This window comes from Hemicordylus capensis, chromosome 5 (genome assembly GCF_027244095.1).
Source record: "Hemicordylus capensis ecotype Gifberg chromosome 5, rHemCap1.1.pri, whole genome shotgun sequence".
Taxonomy (NCBI): Eukaryota; Metazoa; Chordata; class Lepidosauria; order Squamata; family Cordylidae; genus Hemicordylus; species Hemicordylus capensis.
In genome coordinates, this window is record NC_069661.1 from 186,748,414 (window position 1) to 186,770,904 (window position 22,491).

The 22,491-nt window shown below is 44.5% G+C and overlaps 1 protein-coding gene across 1 annotated transcript in view; it reads left to right on the forward strand.

The window, feature by feature from the left end:
* The window catches only part of HMGA2 (high mobility group AT-hook 2), a 203,815-nt gene that overhangs the window by 168,315 nt on the left and 13,009 nt on the right, over positions 1 to 22,491 (forward strand). The window contains exon 5 of the mRNA XM_053258470.1: positions 6,884 to 6,916. Within this exon, the coding sequence (XP_053114445.1) occupies positions 6,884 to 6,916 (33 nt within the window). The remainder of the gene's footprint in view (positions 1 to 6,883; positions 6,917 to 22,491) is intronic.

The window sequence follows — 22,491 nt, forward strand, 5'->3', positions numbered from 1 at the left end:
AGGAACTGAACAGGGGGAGTGCATACTGTGGGTTCTACTGGACGTCTCATCAGCCTTCAATACCATCAACCATGGTATCCTTCTGGACCACCATTCGGAGATGGTAACAGGAGGACTGGTCTTGAGTTTGTTCCAGTCCTACCTTGAGGGGAGATTCCAGAAGTGGTGCTGAACGACTGCTGCTCTGCCCCTTAGCTTATAGAGTTCCACAGGATTTGATTCTGTCGGCCATGTTACTTAACATCTACATTAAACCATTAGGAGAGGTTATCTGGAGATTTAGTCTGAAGTACCGCTAGTATGCTGATGACATGAGGGTCTGTTGCACTTTGTCAACTGCTCCCAGGGAGTTGGTAGAGGTTCTGAACCAAGACCATTATAGACTGGATATGGAGTAACAAGATAAGGCTTAACCCTTACAAGATGGAAGTGTTGTTGATCAACAAAAGAGCTGATCTGGGATAGGGGTATCAATCTGTTGTGTGTTAAGTCCCACTCCTGAAAGAATAGGTTTTCAGTTTGGGGGTTCTCCTTGGCTCAGTGTTGCTCCTAGATGTTCAGCTTGAAGCCCCAGCCAAGAGTGCCTTTGTGGAGCTTTGGCTGGTGCAGCAGCTGTGCCCATTCCTGAAGAGGGCAGATCTGGCTACAGTTACCCATGCTTTAGTTATATCATGTTTGGACTGTTGCAACTCTGTGTGGGGCTGCCCTTCAAGAGTATCTGGAAACTTCAACTAGTACAAAACATGAACTCCAGGGCTCTTACTGGGGCCACTGCGTGGGAGAAAATTAATCTCATCCTTAAATGACCACCATCCTTAAATGACCACCACCGTACTGACCACCTTTTCCTCTGATGTTTTCCCACCACACAAGATCAGAGGAGGGGGATCTGCACCCTGTTTTGATACCAAGCCCTTATCTGACAGGGCCTTATCTGTTATTGTCCTCAGATTGTGGGATATTCTCCCTATAGCAGTAGCGGCTGCTATGGGTGGGACAATGGGGCACACTAAACAAGCTGCAGGTGCAGCTCGTTCTTGCTCTCCTCTCCCCACCCACTGCACTCTGCCTTGTCTCGCCCACTGCAGGATTACCCCTTGCTGCATGCACTGGTGATTCACTCAGTTCCCAAACCAGGCAAATAGCCAGCCTGTGTACCAAGGGATAACCCCACTGTGGGCGAGACAAAGCAGAGTGCAGTGGTTGGGGAGAGGAGGGCAAGAATGAGCTGCACCTGCAGCTCGTTTAGTGTGCCCCGCCCCACCAGCCACTACTGCCCTGTGGCTTTTTACTCTCTCCTAACTTTGCCTTTCAGCAGCAGAAAAAAGCAGTGTTGTTATCCTGCACCTTTGGTCTCTGACTCTGGTTGTTTGGGATATGGTGATTTGTGATACCCCAGTTGTAATATGCTGTTTTTATTGGCTGATATGAGAGAAATTACTCAAAGTTAGGCAATGCCTAACTTGTCTTTTTAATTTCAATGAGACTTTAATTTCTTTAATTGTCTTTTTAATTTCAATTTTCCTCATGTCAGCCAATGTTTTTAAGGGGGTGGGGTTGTTTTGTATATATTTTTGTTGTTAATTGCCTTGGGATTTACTATAGTAAGGCATGATATAAATATAAATAATAATTAAATGCTCTGAGTGATAGTGGCTCTCCAGGATTTCATACCAGAGCCTTTACCAGCCCTACTTGGAGATGCCAGGAATTGAGCCTGGGACCTTTTGCAATGAAAGCAGATGTTCTGTCACCGAGCTATGACCCATCCTCATCTATAGCACTAGGGCCCACTAAGACCATGTAATGCTGAATATTTATACTCCACCCCTCCAGTACACGACTGCTCGGGGCAGTTCACAACAATAAAATAGATACAACAATGAAGTGAACGTTATCCATACAATCAGGTATATTCATGTGGTGGTCCATTTTGAAATATCACGGGCTTTACATGAAAGATTGCATTTTGGAGCCTGGTGTGTGATCATAAAAGTCTCTTGACACACACATCCATCCCCAGTGGATCCAGACAAATCATATGGAATTCCTTAATCCAGCCAACTATGTCCCTTTTCCCACCTGCAAGTCATGCATTTGGGAGAAGGATTGGAACAATGGGGTAGGATTTTGCCATCTGCAGTCTATTATGGGCCTTTCTGCTCACGTGTGGAGAAAGAGCCAATACGGGCTGCTGATGGGGGCATGAAGTCATTTGGGGAGGATAGAAGGGAGCTGGAAGGAGCTCTCCCTATCCCGCCCTGCTGCACAGCAATGTTGCTTTAAAGATAAAAGGGGGAACTTTCCCCTCACCCCACCACCACTCTTCCAGCTGCAGCCCCATCCCGCTGTACAGGATGGGGGAACTTTCCCACAGCCACCGCTGTGCGGCCTTCGCTGCCCCCATCCCACTACACAGCAGCAGTTTTTAGAAGAAAAAAATGGGGGGCTTTCCCCTTGCCACCCCTATCCTTGCTGCAGCAGTGGGGGAGGCAAAAGGCTTAATTCGCCCCGCTAGTGGGTCCAGGAGCTCAGCTCTCATTTCTTGTGACACAGTATGAATTACAGATAAATTTAAGGGAGCTCAGTGTACAGTGGATATTCTCCACATCTGGAAGTTCCAAGAAGTAGTAGTAGCATCTGGAAGTTCCAAGATAGTATTAGTAGTAGTAGTAGTAGTAGTAGTTGTTGTTGTTATTATTACATTTTATATCCCGCTCTTCCTCCAAGGAGCCCAGAGCAGTGTACTCCGTACTTAAGTTTCTCCTCACAACAACCCTGTGAAGTAGGTTAGGCTGAGAGAGAAGTGACTGGCCCAGAGTCACCCAGCTAGTATCATGGCTGAATGGGGATTTGAACTCGGGTCTCCCCAGTCCTAATCCAGCACTCTAACCACTACACCATGCTGGTTTATGTCACATGAAAGGCATTCAATTTATACTCCACTCCATAGCTTACTTAGCACAATGTTTAATCCACAGAACTAATACTACTGTTAATATTTGCATAATACCAGCATGTTAACCAGTGAACAGAGCAGAGACATTGTAGGGCATATTAAAGAGTAGCAGGGTCATATGAAACAAACTGTTTAATTGCATGGAACAGGTGAGACTATGGTGCTGCAGGAAAATAATTTGCTGGGAAAGTGGATTTTGATGAGCGATTTGAAAGGGAAGAAGGAGCCAGCTTGGCAGGAAAGAAGTGGAGGCAGTTCTGTCCAAGTGCACAGGGTTTATTTGGTTTTATTTGTGAAGTAATCCTTTCTGAACTTGGACAGCATGCAGACTACAGTAAGCAGAGCCAAACCCCTGCAATATGAAAAGAAAAGTTTCCAAGGCTAAGAGCATGATTTTCAGGTAGCTTTGTGTATGATTGATTGATTCATTCATTCATTTATTCGATTTCTATACCACCCTTCCAAAAATGGCTCAGGGTGCTTTACACAGAGAAATAATAAATAGATAAGATAAGATGGATCCCTGTCCCCAAAGGGCTCACAATCTAAAAAGCAGTGAGTAGTGATTTCCCCGTTATTTTAAAAGTTAATCATTACAGAATCAGAGGAGATGAGACAGTAGATGCAGAGGAAGGGTCAAACAGCCTGATGGCAAACTACTGTTTTGGCCAGGACAGTACAACCTGTGACCCACTAAGCTGGACACAGCCCTCTTTCTATATACTGCAACATGCCAGGTGTTCCATATGCTCCCTGATTTTACAGTTGTGGGCAATGAAACATGAGGTATATTGAGTCCCTGGTAGGGTGCCATACATGACTGCTGGTCTGCATTTGGCTTGATGGGCAAAAGGTTGTGCAGGCCTACTTTATGCTTTGGAAGGCAGGCCCTGAGCATCCCAAAATCATTTTGTTGTGTTTTCTAAAGAGTTAAGTTTTTATATTAGACTTGGAGATGGTGATTAATAATTTAAAAGCTGTGAAAATGTGTATTTACATTTTCGATGAAATTTAACAGCAGTGAAAATATTGGAGGAGGGGCAGCAGATTGGATTTGAGAGATCTGACTTATTGCTTATTGATAATATCTAAACTAATACATTATGTAAGAAGCTGAAAGGAATCACAACATGAATTTATTCAAAATACGTCATGTACTGGAATAGCGAGTTTGAGCTTCCTTTTTAAAAATGCTTTAATTCTTCTAGTTCTTTATTTTTCTGTAGATGGATTATACTGTGATTTTGCTAACTTTAAAAAGTCAAATTAGATTTTTAGCTATCCCAAGAACCTGAAAAGTCCCAGGCTGTCCACTTCTTCAGTTGAACTCATAACACGATGTAATGGAGCTGAAGTTAATAACATGTCTATAAAGTTGAGTCTTGGGAAAATTTGAAAATCTGGCCCTAAATTTAAATCTCCTCTGGATCTTTGTGTCCTGTCCTAGAGGATCCTTCTCTTTGTCTATGGTGGGTATGTATAGTTTGGCTCCGTTGTCAGCTTCTTACATAGTGAGTGAACCCTTCTCAGTTTGGTAAACTGCAGGTTCATTGTGTTAAGCAATTACTGCATGCTCCAAAGGGAACGAAACCAGACCCTTGTTATTCAAAAGGCCATTGTATTGTAGCCCTCATCTTGACAGAATTAAAGAAAAAATCACCATGAATAAATTAAAAAACAAAAAACAAACCTCATCCCCACCCAAGATCCAAAAGACATATAGAAACCCTTTTGGAACAAAATATTGATTTGCACAAATCTGAATGGCCTCAACAACACTTGTTATCAGCTCAGTATGCCACTTTTGGACTCTATACAGTATTGCTCTACTGCAATCTCTTTAGCATATATGTATACTTCTGGAATACTATGAAGAGTAATAGAACCTTTGGATAAACATATGTGAGTGTGCCCTAATTGTAGTTTTTCCATGCATCATCTTCATGTAAAGGATGTATGAATTATGTTTATTATATGCACCTAAATTGTACTAAATGCAGAGAATGTATCCAGCCTTTGTGACACACACACACGTGTGAACAGTGTGTGAACAAATTTGTTTGTACTCTTACAGCTCATTGAAAAAGTGTTTTATGCCTCCTGAAAGCGATTAAATGAAAAGCAATTGTCCCATGTATACCTGCATGCCTTTAATATTTCATCGAGTAAAGCAAAGCAAGTCTGAAAAGAGATAAAGTAGTGCTTATTCTACAAAGATATTCTAATGTGGCCTGGACACATTTGTTGGTAGCCCTAGAAAAGATAATAAATAATTGGATTACAGTGATTTTTCAAATTAGCTCTTTTCTTCCATTAGTATCACACATATCTCCAATCGTGCAATCAGTCATTCAGCCTATTTAAATGGAGAAAAGTAGACACTCTGCTGTTTGGTATCATCATGTGTCTCACAATGAACATGGACCAGAAAAAGCAAAGGAGAGAGATGTCTGAGGAGATCAGAAAGAAAATTATAGACAAGCATGTTAAAGGCAAAGGCTATAAGACTGGCTTCAAGCAGTTTGATGTTCCTGTGACAACAGATGCAATTATTATTAAGAAGTTCAGGGTCCATAGAACTGTAGCCAACCTCCCTGGACGCGGCTGCAAGAGGAAAATCAACCCCAGAATGGGCAGAAGGATAGTGAGAATGGTAGACAAAAAGCCAACTTCCAAAGAGATACAAGATGAACTCCAAGGTCAAGGTTCATCAGTGTATGATTGCACCATCCGTCGCATTTTGAGTGACAGTAGACTCAATGGAAGAAGACCCAGAAGGATTCCACTGTTGAAAGAAAAACATAAAGAAGCCAGACTGGAATTTGCTAAAATGCATATTGACAAGCCACAATGCTTCTGGGAGAATGTCCTTTGGACAGATGAGACAAAACTGGAGCTTTTTGGCAAGTCACATCAGCTCTATGTCCACAGATGGAAAAATTAAGCATTCAAAGAAAAGGACACCATACCTACTGTGAAAGATGGAGGAACTTGGTTATGTTTTGGGGCTGCTTTGCTGCATCTGGCATGGGATGCCTTGAGTCTGTACAGGGAACAATGACATCTCAAAACGATCAAGACATTCTGGAGCGAAACGTACTGCCCAGTGTCAGAAAGCTCTGTCTCAGTCGCAGGTCATGGGATCCTCCAACAGGATAATGACCCAAAACACACAGCTAAAAGCTGCTAACCTGGCAAAGAGGCACCTTTTAATGTGGTGATTATTGAGCAGGGGGAGAGTAACTGGCCCTATCCACCCCCAGCACAGTACTTCCAGTGACTGTTGCTGGTGTCTATCTTATGTTTCTTTTTAGATTGTGAGCGCTTTGGGGACAGGGATCCATTTTATTTATCTTGTTTATTTGTTTTTTCTCTGTGTAAACCGCCCTGAGCCATTTTTGGAAGGGCGGTATAGAAATGGAATGAATGAATAAATAAATAAATAAAATAATGGTCCGGTCATTTTTGTCCATGCCATTTTCATTTGTGTTATTATTTGAAATATTCTGTTGCATCAAAACTCTAAAACAAAGTCTGAGTTTTGTTAAATGCAGAATAAACAATGATGGGTGTCAATTACTTTTGTCAGTTTCAAGTTATTTCAGAGACAATTGTGGGTTCTTTTTTCGTGGAGGGGTACCGACACATTTGTCCACGTGTGTGTGTGTTTGTGTGTGTTTGTGTCTCCAGAGGACCTCAGTGTTGTAAAGGTTGGCCACTTCTGTGTAATCTGCTTTACACCAAGGACATTTATGTTATCATAATCATATACCTCACAAAGAGATCTTACACCATCTCACACATCCCTGCCCAACGTAGGTCTCTCCCGCCAGCCCCTACATATGTTACATGACACCAGAGAGTGGGAACATGTTCATTGTTGCAAATTATCTAAGGTTTTTGTTTTTGTTTTTGTCTTTGCAGCCACAACAGGTGGTCCAGAAGAAGCCAGCTCAGGTAAGAGGTATACATGTGAATTATTTGATTTATGTTACCTTCACTGACTTCTGAGTACCTGTGGTACTATTATGCCAGTGTGCATTAGCATGTAATGAATGGAAAGATTTATTTTACACTTAGGGGTAGATAAACAAGATTATTTTATGCAGATTAAACCACAAAGAGTCTTGTGGCAACAGTGATGGATTTATTATGGTATAAACATTTGTGGACTAGAGCCATCGTATCAGATGCATTAAGTGTTATTCTCCAAGGTAGGTAGAATATATTTCAGGATACCTTCCCAATTGGACCTGGAGGCAGGATTAATTAACTTAACTCCTATGGGAGGGGACCCATCATCCCCAGACCAGCCCTGACTTGCAGCTGGGAAGCAGGATTTCAAGGAAGCTTCATAAGAGCTCTCTGTGACCTTTGAAAATAAAAATCCCTTCTCTTGCGCTACCACAAAAATTGTACATGTTACATTTACACAAGCACAATCCTATCATTTAAATGGGGTTACTCTTGTGTGAATGCAGTTTGCGCAGGTTTTTTTCTTGCACAACAGCATGCTTGCAATGTGCACATTGCATTGCCTAGTATGCGTGCCAACATAAGTAGCATCACAGAAGTGCAACTATGCAAATTTAAGTATTAGTGCAAGAGCTCTTTTGCACAACACTGCAGGCATTTTTTACACTCCCACAGCAGCACAGACAGTTCAGAACCACCCACTTCCCACATGTTAGCCAATGTTTCTCAACAAAATGAGAGTTCTAATCCATGATGCTGATTCTGAGTAAAGAATGGGGCAGTTAATTAACATGCAGTACAATAGTAGATTTTTGCATATGCAAATGATACCTGTTGCCTACTAAGGAAGAGATTATCATAATCAAGATACTGTTTCCATTTCCAGTGTCCATTCATTTTAGACAACTAAAATGTTGAGCATCATCATTTCTCAGCAAAGTAATTTCTTTTTCTTTTTATTCCTCACTCCATGTGGATGCTGTTGAGACTGCTTGTGGTTGTGGGCATATGGATGAGATGTTGAATGAATACACAAAAACCCTAGCTTGGCCCCCCCAAAATGGGATGGTAAAAAAAAAATCACAAAAACTCCAGAAAAAGACAAATATGGGATAACTACATTCTCATTGCTACCTGTCAATATGAAAGCATTCCCTAGCCGTTAACTGAGGTGTTGAGATGTTGTAGAAGCCTGGAGTCAGGGCTGCCAGAACTGGATGGAGTTTACTGCAATAAGAATATGCAAGTTCTAAGCATGCCCCCTTGAAGCCAGATCAGGGAGTGACTGTAGGGAGGAATGTAAGTCATAGCACTGCAGCTTCTTACAGTTGTGGGTGAGAGACCAACCTCTAAGCTAAAATCCAGTTAAACAATCAAACAAACAAACAGGAGGGAAGATCCAATGGAGGAAGAACTTAAATAAAATTTCAAAGAGAAGTACATTCTGCAAAGTCTATTATAGAGCATCTAGCAGGTGACTGGGAAGAGGAGGAGGAGTTTTGCAAGAATAACACAAGCCAGGAAATAGGAATGTCAATAGCCATTGCTTGTCTCCTTGACAGGGCAAAGCACAGGGGCCTGAAGATAAGAAGTCCAGGCCCCATCTCCTTAAAAAGAGGGTGACTTATCTTGATTGTCAGCTGATGTTGGGTCATGCCAGCAGACTACAGAAAGGAACTCTGGAGAACTTTGAAGAGGAGGCTCCCTTAGGAATCTAGGAAGTTGCCTCCCACTGTGTATGCCAGGCAGCTTTATAGATGACTGCATGAGCCCCCTCCTCCCCCACTTCAAGTTATCAGTAGGGCAGATTCCAGAATCTTTAACAAGGATCCTGGTGGTCTGCTGATTGTCAGAGCTACTTTCCACCCACACTCACAAATAAAATATTCTTTGCAGTAGTTCATGGATTTCAGTTTATTAGTTCAGGGTTCTTCGATGTGGTCTCTGTCTTTTACACCAATGGGCTATGCGCCTGTGCAGCCACGTCATCGGAACCTAACAAGCTCAATTCTCCTGCTTTGGGCAGGAACCCCGCCCCCAGCCACTATATGCAGCTGCGCCGCTCCTCATCCCCTCAGTCTTTCATCGTCCGTGCTTTAGTCAGCATTGTGGCATCTGCAGCTCAGCAACGAGTAGGATTATTATCTATCCCCTTATTTTCTTCTTGCTTTTTCTTATTTCGTTTTTATTTCTTATTTTTCTCGTAGTAGCGTTTTTTTCTTGGCATTTTGTTTTCTTCTGGGTTTTTCCCTTCTTTGTAATGCCGATCTGGGCTAGGATGGAGCGTGGTGGCCAGCCAGCCTTCAGCGTTTATGTCGGGCATGACGAACTTCAAGAAATGCGTTCATTGCGGATCTAAGATCCCTTCCCCCAATACTCATACCGAGTGTCTTTTGTGCCTGGGGGAATCCCACATTATTGAGACCTGTCTTCATGGCCAGAGGTTTACGAAGCAGGCTCCCAAGAATAGGGCTTCTTGCCTGAGCGCAGCCCTGTGGGACTTGGCTCTCCGGTCCTCGGAAGCCTTATCGTTGAAGCGATCCGTTAAAATGGCTTCTTCGGTACAGTTGGAGTGCTCGGAATCCGCTCCTGTGGAAGTTGAAAACCTGGTCTCGATACTGGTTTCAACATCTCCCGTCGCTAACCCCTCAACGGTTGTGAATGGGTCGGTGCGCTCTGAAGACTTCTGTAAGCCTCCTGTGCCCGCAGTGCCAGAACCTTCTCTGGTTCCCTCAGCATCGATTCCAAAAAATAAGAAGAAGGAGCCAAAGTTACATTGTAGTTTGCTGGCAGGTCAACACCTTCCTCCTATACCAAAGAAGAAGAAGGCTGCATCGGTTTCTACATCAGAGGGCCCATTGGTCAAGAAGCCTAAGTTGGATTTGGGACTGGACCATGCGTCTTTGGATCAATCAGCAGAGATGTTGGCCCCTCCAATACCGAAGTCTTTGGTTTCTGTCCGGCCTAGCTCGCTGCTGGCCGGGAATTCATTTGACATGGCACCCGATCATGCCCACCCGAGTAGAGAACAGTCAGTGGCGACGGATGAGCCTGGGGAGGAAGCCTATTCGCTGGACAAGCCTGTAGAAGATGCATCGTGGTTGCCTCGGCATCATTCGCCCCCTCGACGGTTCCAGGAGCATCTCCCTCCTAGGGATCAAAGCTCCCGTTGGGATTCAGAAGACCGCTCTTGTGATTACAGACAGGATCGGGACTGGGACCATTATAAGCCCATGTATGTGGATTGGTACTATGTACCGGAGCACCATTCTCCCTTGGATGAGGTTGAGCCCTCTTATGGTGCTTGGCGCCAGGACTCAGGGTCTTATGGACGATACAAAGTGGACTATCGTTCGGACTATTCAGACTATGCCAGGTCCCATTATGGCCCTCGATACTCGGATGGTCCCGCATATGGGAGAGCTGGAAATGTTCGGGATTAGCGTGAGACCCCCTCACACTCCAAAGGGAGGCCGCGCTGTTGCTCCCCACAATGCTCCCCTCGAGATTAGCCTGAACGGCGCGACTCAAGGCCAGACATGGAGCTCATCAACAATCACCAAGAAATATTACCGAGAACTGCTACTGACCATTTCCTTCCACAACACCATCTCACAAACAGACAAAACCACAACTCAAGGAAGGAAGGAAAGCACTCAAGTTCTGCCTCTCAATCTGAGAGCCAGCAAAATCAGATAGTTAACAGCAAGCAATAGCACAGCAAGCATATTATACTTATTCAGAGCTGAGAAAACCACAAAATCAGACCTTCCTACCTTCCATCCTGCCTGCCATAGAGACAAGAGGACAGAGCGACTATGGCCTGATTGGTCAACGGTCTGACAAGAAACAAAGCTTATACACTTACCATGAGAAGTCTTCTTTCCTCTTTTCTTTTCCAGTGTAAGCGTACATCCCTTCTTGCCTGTGTCTGGGTAACACCATGGCCGATTGGTTCTGGGCCCCGGCTGACAGCCTGATACATGGGTCAGGGCACCAGTCCATCTCAACATCAGCTATGGTGGAGTGTGTGTGCGTGTCTGTGTGTATTAGCAGCACTAACAGACAGACTGTGACACATCTAGGTTTGGGGTTGACCAGGGTGGGGTGAGCTGTCAGTGGTGTTGCAGTGGGTGGGGGTGACCATGATTCACTCACCCTCCATGGCCAGCTCGGGACAGCCCAGCAGGGGGAGGTTGGCCTTCAGGAATGCCAGCTTCTCCACCATGTCAGCATCCATGCATGCACAATGGGGTGCCATCATGCCTTCGACCATGGAGAGCACCAGCTCTGTGGGCACTGATTCAGGACAGTCACTGCCTCACCTGTGTCTGATGAAAAGGAAAGATACAACTGAGTGTCATCTGTATACTGCTGACACCTCAGGCCAAATCTCTGGATGACCTCTCCCAGCTGTTTCATGTAGATGACCTCTCCCAGCGGTTTCAAAGTGGAAAGAATGGAACCCTGCAGAACCCCAAAGCATAACTGCCAAGGGGTTGAGCAGTAATCTCCCAGCATCACCTTTTGGGAATGGGCCTCAAGGTAGGAGTGGAACCACCTCCAAGCAGTGCCTCCCACACTAGTGGATAGTGCCAACCATCCTATCTAAAAGGATACCATGGTCAATGGTATTAAAAACCACTGAGAGATCCAGGAGTATTAACAGGGTTGCGCTCCTCTTGTCTCTCTCTCTGCACAGATCATCCCACAGTGTAACCAAAGCACTTTTTGTTCCAAATCCTGGCCTGAAACCTGATTGAAATGGAGTACATTCCTCCAAGAGTGTCTAGAGCTGGTCAGCCACTAGATGCTCAAGGACCTTGCCCAGGAAGGAAATATTGGCCACAGGCCTATAGTTGTTTACATCCTCTGGGTCTAAACTAGGTTTCTTTAGGAGTGGTCGAATAACAGCTTCCCTCAGTGGAGCTGGGACCACTCCCTCTCTCAATGAGGCATTTGTAAACTGCTGGACTCAGCTAAAATTCCCTCCCTACTAGATTTAATAAGCCATGAAGGGCAAGGTTTAAGCATGCACATGGATGGCTGAACTTGACTAAACACCTTGTCCACATCCTTGGGGACCAATAATTGAAACTCCTCCAGGAAAACTAGATCAGATATTACTCTGGACACCTCTCCCAATGACCCTGCATCAGCCATAGAGTCCAACTCATGGAGAATGTGAGCAACTTTACCCTCAATGTGCGGTGCAAATGTGTTACAGCGTGCTACCGAGGGTTCTAATATACCTTGCCTGGGGCCAGATTTCAAAAGGCCCCACACTATCCGGAAGAGCCCTGCTAGATGGCATTGAGATGATGCAGTGGTGGACGGAAAAAATGTTTCTTCTGTTCCATCACTGTCCAAGAATAGGCTCGATAATGAGCTCTAACCTATGTTCACTCTGTGGCTCACCCTTCCTCCACTTACGTTCTAGCCATCTCCCAGCTCTGGTTTGCGGAAGAGGGAACTTGGTTGCTATTGTGTCAACCACCTGAGTTATCGCTCCATTTCATAAAGCAACTAGAGTTTTTCAACAGGAGTGCCTGCCATACTGGCTGGAAAATACCACAAAGCCCTCAGGAATCAACCAGAGTCCATCAGTCTTCAAGGATGGACCTTTTTTATAGGTCCCCCACTCTTGCAGAGAGGTATAGCCACTAAGACTCTAAACCTCAGAAGGAAGTGATCTGACCATGATAAGGGTAATCTAATTCAAGAACTTTAAGATCAGCGGGATGCAGTTGGCAAAGACTAAATGCTGGGAGACGTACTCAAACTGGTAGATGTGATTGAGCTTGAAATGCTTCAGGAGGAGCAACAGCAAAGCCGAGATTCTCTTCACAATGATCTTTTTGTTCCTGTTCACATCAATCCCCAGTTTCATGCTCTGAAGGACTGTGATGCATCGTGCTGGAATGTTTCCACTTAGTCAGCTTGTTGAGGATCCTCAGCAGGTTGATGCTGGAGAAGAGGTTCCTCCAGCAGAACGGGTTGGTGTCTCCAGCTTCCAGGCTTTCAGTGCTCAGCTCTGGCAACTCATGGACTGCACAGGAGGGATAATCCAGGACGGATATGCTGTTTTGGACAGTTATTTTAGGACATAATAGATAGATGACATATATCCCACTTTCAAGCCACTATCCTCCTGGGAAGCCCAAGGGCAGGGAATTAGGGGTGGTCCAGTTCGGTTCGAGTCCAAACTGGACCTGAACTGGACTGGGCCAGTTCAGTCTGGCACCCCCTCAAACACACACACCCCGAGTCCGGGGGGTATTTCATTTTTAAAAAAATTTCAAATTTTCAAATTTTTGTTTACACTTATCCCTTCCGAGGGAGTTTTTTGAGGCAGTGGGGGTAGGGGGAGGGTCCGCAGAAGTTTCCCCTCCCTCCACCAATGCTGGTGGGGGAAGGGGAAAACTCCGCAGCCACCTCTGACAACTCCCCCAAGGGGGTAAGTGTGAAAAAAAAACTTTTAAAAAAACTCATGAACCTCCCCCCCCCGGGGGGGTTGGTTCAGGGTCAGACTGAAAAGGGGGTGGTTTGGCTCAACCCCAGACAGTTGAACCAAACTGGTTCAATGTCAAACATATTTTGATGTCGAATCTGCTTGCACATCCCTACAGGGGACTACTGTCCTCTCTAACCCAAACCCAATCCTCCTGTCATACAGTCTTACTAGTACCTAATCCCTCCCTTCTCCTAAACTAGACCCTATTTCAAGAACTCTTAAGTTCTATAACCTGACCAAAGTGGGGGGCCCCCTCACCTTATAGCATCTTCTGTGAGGGGCTTCCGGCATTTTCGGCTGGAGTCTGCCAGGTGTTGCTCTTGGAGGCACTCTTGGGCCAAGCAGACACTGGGACTCAACAGTTGGGGAGAGGGCATGTGGGCACCAGTCAGGCACCCCCCCCCCCACTCCACGCAAACAAAACAAAAACAAAAAAGGGGGGAAACAGAGAGCCTGGCAGGGCACCAGACAGAGGACACCAGCCTACAAAAATAAAAAAAAATGAATCAACCAGGCACACAGACAGCAACAGCAAAAGTTCAGCTTGGGGCTGCAAAAGGGGGGAGCAAAAAAACCAGCACCCTAGTTATTAAAGCCATTTTGGGCTTCAAGCAAGAAGAAGAAATGCAAAATGTGGGGAGGGTTCAAAGCAGCACCTGCTTAAAGCCACTTGGCTACTTGTATAATTTTAAAAAAAATTAGGGGAGAAATCAGCACAGCACCCAAATTATTAAAGCCGCGGGAGGTGGGCTACAAGCATGAATAAGAAATCCATTTTTTAAAAAAAATTCAAAGCAGCACCTAGTTAAAGCTGCTGGGGGCTGCTGGTACAATTAAAAAGAAATTAGAAAAGTAAAATAAAAGCAGTTGTTTGTACAGCGAATCAAGAGGGAGTGAAGATAGAGAGACAGATAAGCCCAGCAGGCACCCTCTGTCTCTCTCTCCACTCACTGGGCCAGGCAGGCAGGCTAGCTCAGACCACCACCATCAGTCTCTGCTCTCAGTGGTAGTGGTAGTGCTGCTGCAATCTCTCTCAGTTATCCTTCTCTCCTGAGGTTCTCTCCTCCAACCGGCCACTTACTGTAAATACATTTTGAAAATTCACTCCTTTGGCCTCCCAGCTCCCTCCCGCCAGCCAATGGGTGCACAGTTGCCCATGGCAACTCTTGATTTGAATGATAGCAAACCAACCAAGAAACAAGGAGATCTCAAGCCAATTGGAAGCCAGTGCCTGAAAACCAATCAGCAAGCGGAAAACAGCCCTCCAAAATGGTGCTCGCCACTTGAATCTATTTGAGCTTGAATTGGGGCTGATTCACTTCAAACTTGAATCAGGCGCTCTATTCTAGGGGCGATTCTGTTAGAGTTTGAACACTCAAATCACCACGCGATTCAAGCTCAAATTGATTTGACTTGAATAGATTCACACATGCGTGCAAAACTGGTCTAAAGGAGCCCAGTCCGGTTTTGCACATGGATGTAAACCACCAAGATTGGGCCCGATCCCGGCGGCTACATGGAGACAAACCCACCTAAGTAGTCTCCCCTCTAAATTTATATTTATTTATTTATTTTATTGTTAAATTTGTATACCGCCTTTCATTAAAACAATACCAAGGCGGTTTACACAAAAATTAAAAACAGGACTATAAAAATGACACAATTAAAATATTAAGCTAAAATATAAAACAAATCTGACTAAAAAGATTTAAAATACAAGCATAAAAACTGTACGAAATACAAAGAAGCTGCAATAGAGACAATCATATAAAAGCCTGGGTAAAAAACAAGATTCAACACATTTTCTAAAAACTGTGATGGAGACCGAGGAGCAACTAGCCACCGGGAGAGCATTCCAGAGTCTGGGGGCAGCAACAGAGAAGCTGGTTAAGGGAGCGAGCGCTCCATTGACCCCCATTTTTGTGATTGTGTGTCAGCCTTGGCTGCTTGTAGCCGCAGCTGGCACACTCGACGGGGCGGGGGGGGAACGTTCCCAATAATGCACCACACACTCACTTGGTGTATTATTGGAGCTCCGGGGAACGGGGCAATGTGTGGTGGCACGTCCCTGCACCTGGATCCCCGGAGCTACTAGCAGCAGCCGGTGCTCGTCTGGGTGGGCAATCCACCCACCCAAGGAGGGACAGCTGCTCGTCTGCAGGGAGGATGAATGTAACCCACTCTCCCTGCAGACCACCCCTGAGCTCTTCTCACTGATCGTGAGAAGAGCTCCCTCTAATATCAACTCAGGATCAAAGCATGGTTTTTGATCCCAGATTATTTTCACTATTTTTAAAATAACAGTAGTTAAAATAACACAGTTCATACATAATGGGAAGCTGCAGTTTGTATTCAGAGTGAATGTAAAAGCTTTCACTCTCCTTCTAGGGAGTGTACAAGTCCTTGTCTCTCTTAGACTTATTCACAAATTGCTAAAATATGGGTTTAGTGTTGCATCTTAATCCGGCCAATCTCTTTCATTTGAGAGCTGAACACAATACGGAAGTCAGTACATTCACTGGTGTGGAAGTATTTATCTACTGTATCCTTTAGTAGGTTTTCCAGGGCTCAGTGTCTAACCCAAAATTTCAGGCATTTAGCCCTCTCGGGGTCTCTGGAGGAAGGAAGGGGAGACACTAGCAAGGGAGCAGACTATTTCCCACAGGGCTATCCTTCAGTTGTCTTCTATATTTTTCCTGCATGCTATTCCAGTTGTGCTTCCTCCCTCCCTCACTCCCCCCTTTCCCCGCCCCGCTCAGGTGGACATCAAGGCATGCATACGAAATGTATATTTGAAGGCATGTGAGAAAGAGGATAATAATGCTTCACTGGAAATCAGTTTGAAGAACAGACTTGAGATACCTTTTAAAAAACAACAACAAACAAATCTGTGGAACTCTGATAGATGCTACCTTTTAGCTCCCAGCCTCTGCCCTCTGAGACTCAGGATCTAAGACTCAGAAGAACTGGTCATCCTATCTTTTGGAGGTTGAACAGTGATGAGTAGCAGAAGGGTATAATGTCTTGGAGGAATGAGAGTCCTCCTTTAGGTCACTCAGTCTGCCATGCTACTCCCTTTTGTTTTATGCTACCAAATTGGCCTTGAAAGGCAAATAGTTCAGGCTCAAAATTAACAAGAACATGAGCTCATGCAAGCTTCCTAATCTGAACTGTCTAAGGAAATAGTGATATATTATATAAACATCAGGACTACATGGAAGTTTGTGGAGGATAATGTAAATCTTATACTACATTCAGAGGAATCACTTCCTTTTCCATCTGTTTCCTTCAAAATATCCCCACAGATGGTTTTTCCATGTGGCATTCTGGATTAAGTTAGAATCTGACAACAAAACTTGAAGACATTATGTCCAAGCTTTGTCAGTGCAGTTTGGACCAGAAAGTCCTAGGTTGCTCTTCTTCCAGCTTAGGAGCTTATATGAAAAGAATGAGTTGCCAGCCCCTTCAAGAGCCTGCCAGGGTCTGAAGTCACCCCCAAGACCATCCCAAACCAAGCAACTGATGTAGAAGTGTAGCAAAACCAGTGTTAAACAAAGCTGAAGTTACAGCTGAAGAATCCACCCAGTAGAAAATGACACAGCGAATAGCATCAGGCTGAAGGCAAGCAGCTCAGTAACAGGTTAGAAACACAGAGTGGGGCTTTGAGCCCACATCCAAATAGAGCCTTCCATCTCTATCCAAGTAGTATTCCATCTTTGGATGTATAGGATACCTACACGCTTTCCTGCAAGGTCTGTTTAAACTTACTGATAACTTGCAAGTAGATCTGGTATCCTTTTCTAGCACACATTCACCATAGGGGTTCTCTGTATTATAAATAATTTCACAGCTATCATGTAAAGGTACATTTATTTCATGAAGCTTTATATTCCCACAAGTGACCATTTGGGAAAGCCATGGATGGAACCAACTAACATACTAAGAAGAAACACCAGATGCCAGATTCTGTTGTGGGGTCAAGCCACAGATAAAAATAATTTGTACATTCTGCTTAGGAACTGGATATTGGCGGGTTCAGAAGACACAATTTGAGCAGAATTTGCAACTCTCTCTGGGAGAGTGCACTTGTGGGAACCAGTCATTTGTGCCAGCCAAACTTGCTTCTCTCTCTCTCTCCCCCCCTCTCTCTCTCCCCCCCTCTCCCCCCCCCCCATCTATCTATGAATGACTGGACTTATAAAACAGTAAGGCTGTTCACACAAACAGCCCTACCCAGGCTAAAAGTGAGGTAAGAGGGTACGCATGCACTCTCCTACCCCATCACCCAGTTGTGTGGCAGCATGGACTGCCAGCAGCCCTGTTTGGGCTGCCAGCAGACCATGCTACCATAGAGGCCAAGGAAAGGAGCGCACAGGTCTAAAAAATGCCTTCAGTGCACTGCACAAGCTTTGTGGCCTTTCTGGGATGTCCTTCCCCTGCCCTTTCTGTTGCTACGCAGCTCACTGCAGCAGCACCCATTGGGGAGCACAGTGCAGTAAGAGGGGCAATAGTGGTGATCGTGTGGGGGAAGATAGGAGCGATCCTGCCTTCTTCCCTCCACCACCACCCGGCCCCAGGAAATGAGGTTGTGTTCATGACCTCCATTTGTTTTATCTGGGGAAGAAAGGTATGATTTGGGGTATGGGAAACCTTATCTCTAGAGGCTGGGCTCTGAGCCTTCAGAGATATATTCTAGAAGGTTTTGATTAGTTTGCATCAAACTGTGATCCTTGTTGTCATCTCAGATAAACCAAACAGTTTTATTTAGATGATTGTGCAAAATATATAGCAGAACCTAATATAGTATCCCCTTTTTACTACAGTTCTATAAATGTCAATATCGTCCAGCTTTTAGACGCACTTGCAGGGCAAATCTATTCACTAAATCTTACTTTAGGGACAGATGCTTTCTAACTTAGAGCCATGAAGACACTATGTAAAATTTGACAGTATCTTCAGACAGTTACAGAACCCAGAGGACTTCCCTTCTTGCAGCTGGAGAATGCAATAGCAGGTTCCACTGGGAAGTGATATTCTCTCAGTATTAATACAAACCCTTAAATCATGAGATATGTGTATGTCTGCATGATAGCTGTGAAATGATTTATAACAACAGGGAGAACCCCTGCGGTGAACTTGTGCTAGAAAAGGATACCAGATCTACTTGCAAGCCATCAGTAAGTTTAACTTGCAGAAAAAGTGTGTAGGTATCACACACCTCCAAAGATGGAAAGTTTCATGTATCTATATTAGATCTCTTTCAGGCACTACAACCAAATTGATCTTTACCAATAAGATCTATTTTACTTTCTTGCTGAAGTTACAAAATGAGAAATAGAGAGAAGTAGGTCAGTTTCCTAGTTTACAAGCCAATTACAACAGCTGTATCCTTGGCCAGAATGCCATATGGGTGAATTATATTGTAAAATAATACAAAGGAAATAGTTATTTTTAGGGAACCATCATGAAGATTATCAAAGTAAAGTTTCTTTTTTTAAGGGACATGTTTTATTTTTATTACTTTTGAAGCATTAAAAACAATATGTAACTAAATCTGTCTTGTGCACAGTCTGATCTTCTGTGCAAAAGGGTTGCAAAAACAGTCGGAATGCCTTTTGATATTAATTCATATCTAAGTAGCAGATCACTCATGACTAGTGAGTGCAGTTAGCGTTAACTGCAAAGAGTTGCCTTTTGTGTAAGTAGTTCCTTTAACAGTGTCAGGCAGGGTCGTAACTATAATAGGGCAAGGGGAGACAGTTGTCTGGGGGCCCACTGCCTTGGGGGCCCCCCCAGAGGCAAGTCACATGACTGACTCCCCCAGCTGCACACCCGCCCGGGCTTCCTTCAGTTGTAGTCATCCTCCGACATTGATGTGAGTGTTAAGACCTGGAGCTACCAGAACAGCGTGCCTTTCTCTAGTACCAAATTCTACGATGCTTTTTGTTACCACTTTCAGCCTCATTTAAGATTTCTTTACTTCATGAGCTGAGATTCGTTGTCGGGGGGGGGGGGGGCTCATTTTAAAATCTTGTCAGGAAGTAACTGAACCTGCTCTTCATTTCACTTTTTCTCATAAGCACACTATTTGTGTGTATTTTGTAATGTAGCAAAATACATTGACATGGCAGTGCAAGTGTCTCTTCTGGATACATGGATCAGTAGGCTGATGAAGCTGTTCGCACAAGCAGCCCTACCAAGTCTTGTGCAGCCCTACTGGGGTAGGGCTACCCATGTGCAGCGCCAGGAATTTTCCCTGGGCTATGACCCAAGTAGAAGGGCGTGAATGCACCCTTCTACCAGAGACCCTGGTTGTGTGCCGCTGAAGCCGACACAGAACCGAGCACCTAGAGCACCTGGTTTGAGGGGGAATCCCCCAATGCACCACACTCCTCATACAATGCATTGTGGGGTTTCTGGAGGCCAGGCAGCATTTCTCCAGCCTCCAGAACACCTTGCCACAGCAGTGATTGTTTGCAAATCTGTGTGGCAGAAGACTACAGGAGATTGTGTGGGGGGAGGTAAGTATATTCCTGCCTTCCCCACCAGCCCTCCCTGGCCACCAGGGATTTTGATCGTGTGAATGATCTTAATGGCTGACTCTTCTTTGTGGTCTCTGTACATTCACACTAATGGGATCACACCTGCTCAGGACAGGGGGGAATGCCCCTTCCTGGAAATCCCATAGGGAGTGTGAACCCCACTTCTCTCAAGTTTACACCCATGTCACAGCCTCCAATGTAACTGACCAAATAAACCTTCAGCAACAGCTTTGTTACCCCCTCAAATTTTAACCTCAGTAGACACATCCTTTTAAAACTTAGCTTGATGTTACCTCTTATTCAATCTCCACCTTGCTTTTATGGCCACTCATTGCCACTTCCTCCTATAAGAGTCCCAGCTCTTCTGTAGTGTTCCTATAATGCTATATCTGTCTTGGCTCTCTTCCATTGGCTTCCATAGCCAGTTCCATTACACCACTAATGTTTCCTACAACATCTACTGCCTTATCACTTTGTTCCATCTATGCATCTGCTCAACCTACCAGTTACAATATCAGCACTTGTTCTATCAGCTAGAACCAAGAGCTTCCCAAACCCAAGCATGCACACAACCTCAGTGGCAGATTCTGATACTACCTCTTCCTCTTTGGACTAGGCAGACCACATGTCTGAAGCCTCCCCAGATCCTGCAGTGGATGATCAACAACCCACTTCTGCTGGGGACGACTTGTGTTCCTGTGTGGATCAAGTGCATCCAATGGCTCTTTCCTTCAGCCTTAAGATACAACAGCCCAAACCCTCAATATCAGATCCTGTCAATTGCCTGGTGCTATCAGAACATCCCTGTCATCCTACCCAAATGCTTCCAGTATTCCTCAAAGATGTTGAAGATGCATGGGAGAACCCCTTTGTGATGCCCCCTGCCTCTATCGTATTGAAAACCATTACAAGGTACAACCCAGCAACTATTCCTTTCTGTTCACATGACCCCTTCCAAATGGCATACTGGTTGACATGTCATTAAACAAAGGAGAGAGTACACGACATACTGCACCCATTATGAAGGCAGGGGATAAATGTGACCTAATTGTCAGCAAGAGATACTCTATGGCATCCCTCTCTAGCCCTGTTCAGACATGTACTTGCATACAGATGTCTGTACACATGTACATGTTGTATGAATGATCATTCATGCGTTCATCATAAAAGTGAACCTGGATACAGGCCTCCTCAGATGCAGGGTGCAAGTGTACAACTGTAGATGCATTTAACATTCAACATAATATTTGAATATCTGTACATGTGTACAAATTTTTATGTACATACACTCTACACAGATGTATATGCACTGAACATAATGTGTGAATAGAGCTTCTGTTCACATAACAAACTGTGAAGCAGAATCTCCTGGAGGAACAATGTTTCCTAGCAACACTTTACATGTATTTGTACAGAGAGTATGTACAATATATATACAAGTAAAAGATAGGTAGATAGGATAGACAGATAATCTTGTTATATGTTTTTGTTGTTGTTGTTGGCTGGTCTGAGACTGTGATTGATTGATTGATTGATTGATTGATTGATTGATTGATTGATTATGTGACTGAAGTCACAACCATTGTGACTGAAGTCACATATATATGTGCAATATATGTATGTGGTGTGTTGTACTCTTCAGTGTTGTAACTGAAGGCAAAATCAAGAGAAAACCAGCAACATTTAGAGCAGTAATGATGAAAATAAGAACTCTCAATTTCAGCCATCACCAACAGCACCCCCCACCCAAGAATATGCTTGTTACACCCCTCATAGCTGGTCTTCATTTTTCTTTGTGAAGTACACTGTAAATGGCTGTGAGCTGCTCAGTACTTGGAACCCTTCTTGACGGGTGCTCATAAAAATGTCACTGTGCACTTCCCCTTTGAAAGGCTCTTTTATCTTACCTTCCTGAAGCCCCCTTTCCAAGGGGTAAGCACGCTTGACCAGGAAGCGGCAGCTTGGCCTTCCCACATAGCTAAGTCCTAATGAGGTGTGCATAGCTCTTGGCTTTAGATTTTCAATCTCTTTCTCATAACTTCAAAGCTGCTGCTTTAACATTTGACTGGAGGCCTGCACTCAGTGTTTTGGCTGGTAAATGTGTTTCCTGCCTCCCTCATGCACATGCCACAGAAAAGGCTTCAGGCTTGATCCTATACATGTTTCCCTGAAAGTAAGTTCTGGTAAGGTCAGTGGGCCTTACTTCCTCTAATTGCACATAGGATTGCATGGGATTGCAGTTGTTTACCCTTGCCATCTTTTAGCCCTGTGTGGGAGGTAAAAGGAAAAGAAGGCATCACTTGGCCTGACTCTGCACCCTTGCCTGATCCTTCACCATTATGGATACCATTTGTTATACATATGAGCAGCAGCCATCTTGAGAGCAGTTGTTACCTGAGCAAATGATAAACACCTGTTTTGCAAAGAGAGCCACAATAGCCGAGAATCAGATGGACTGAAGGGCACAATGGGAGCTCCTTTTTCTTCTTGACAGAGTGCAA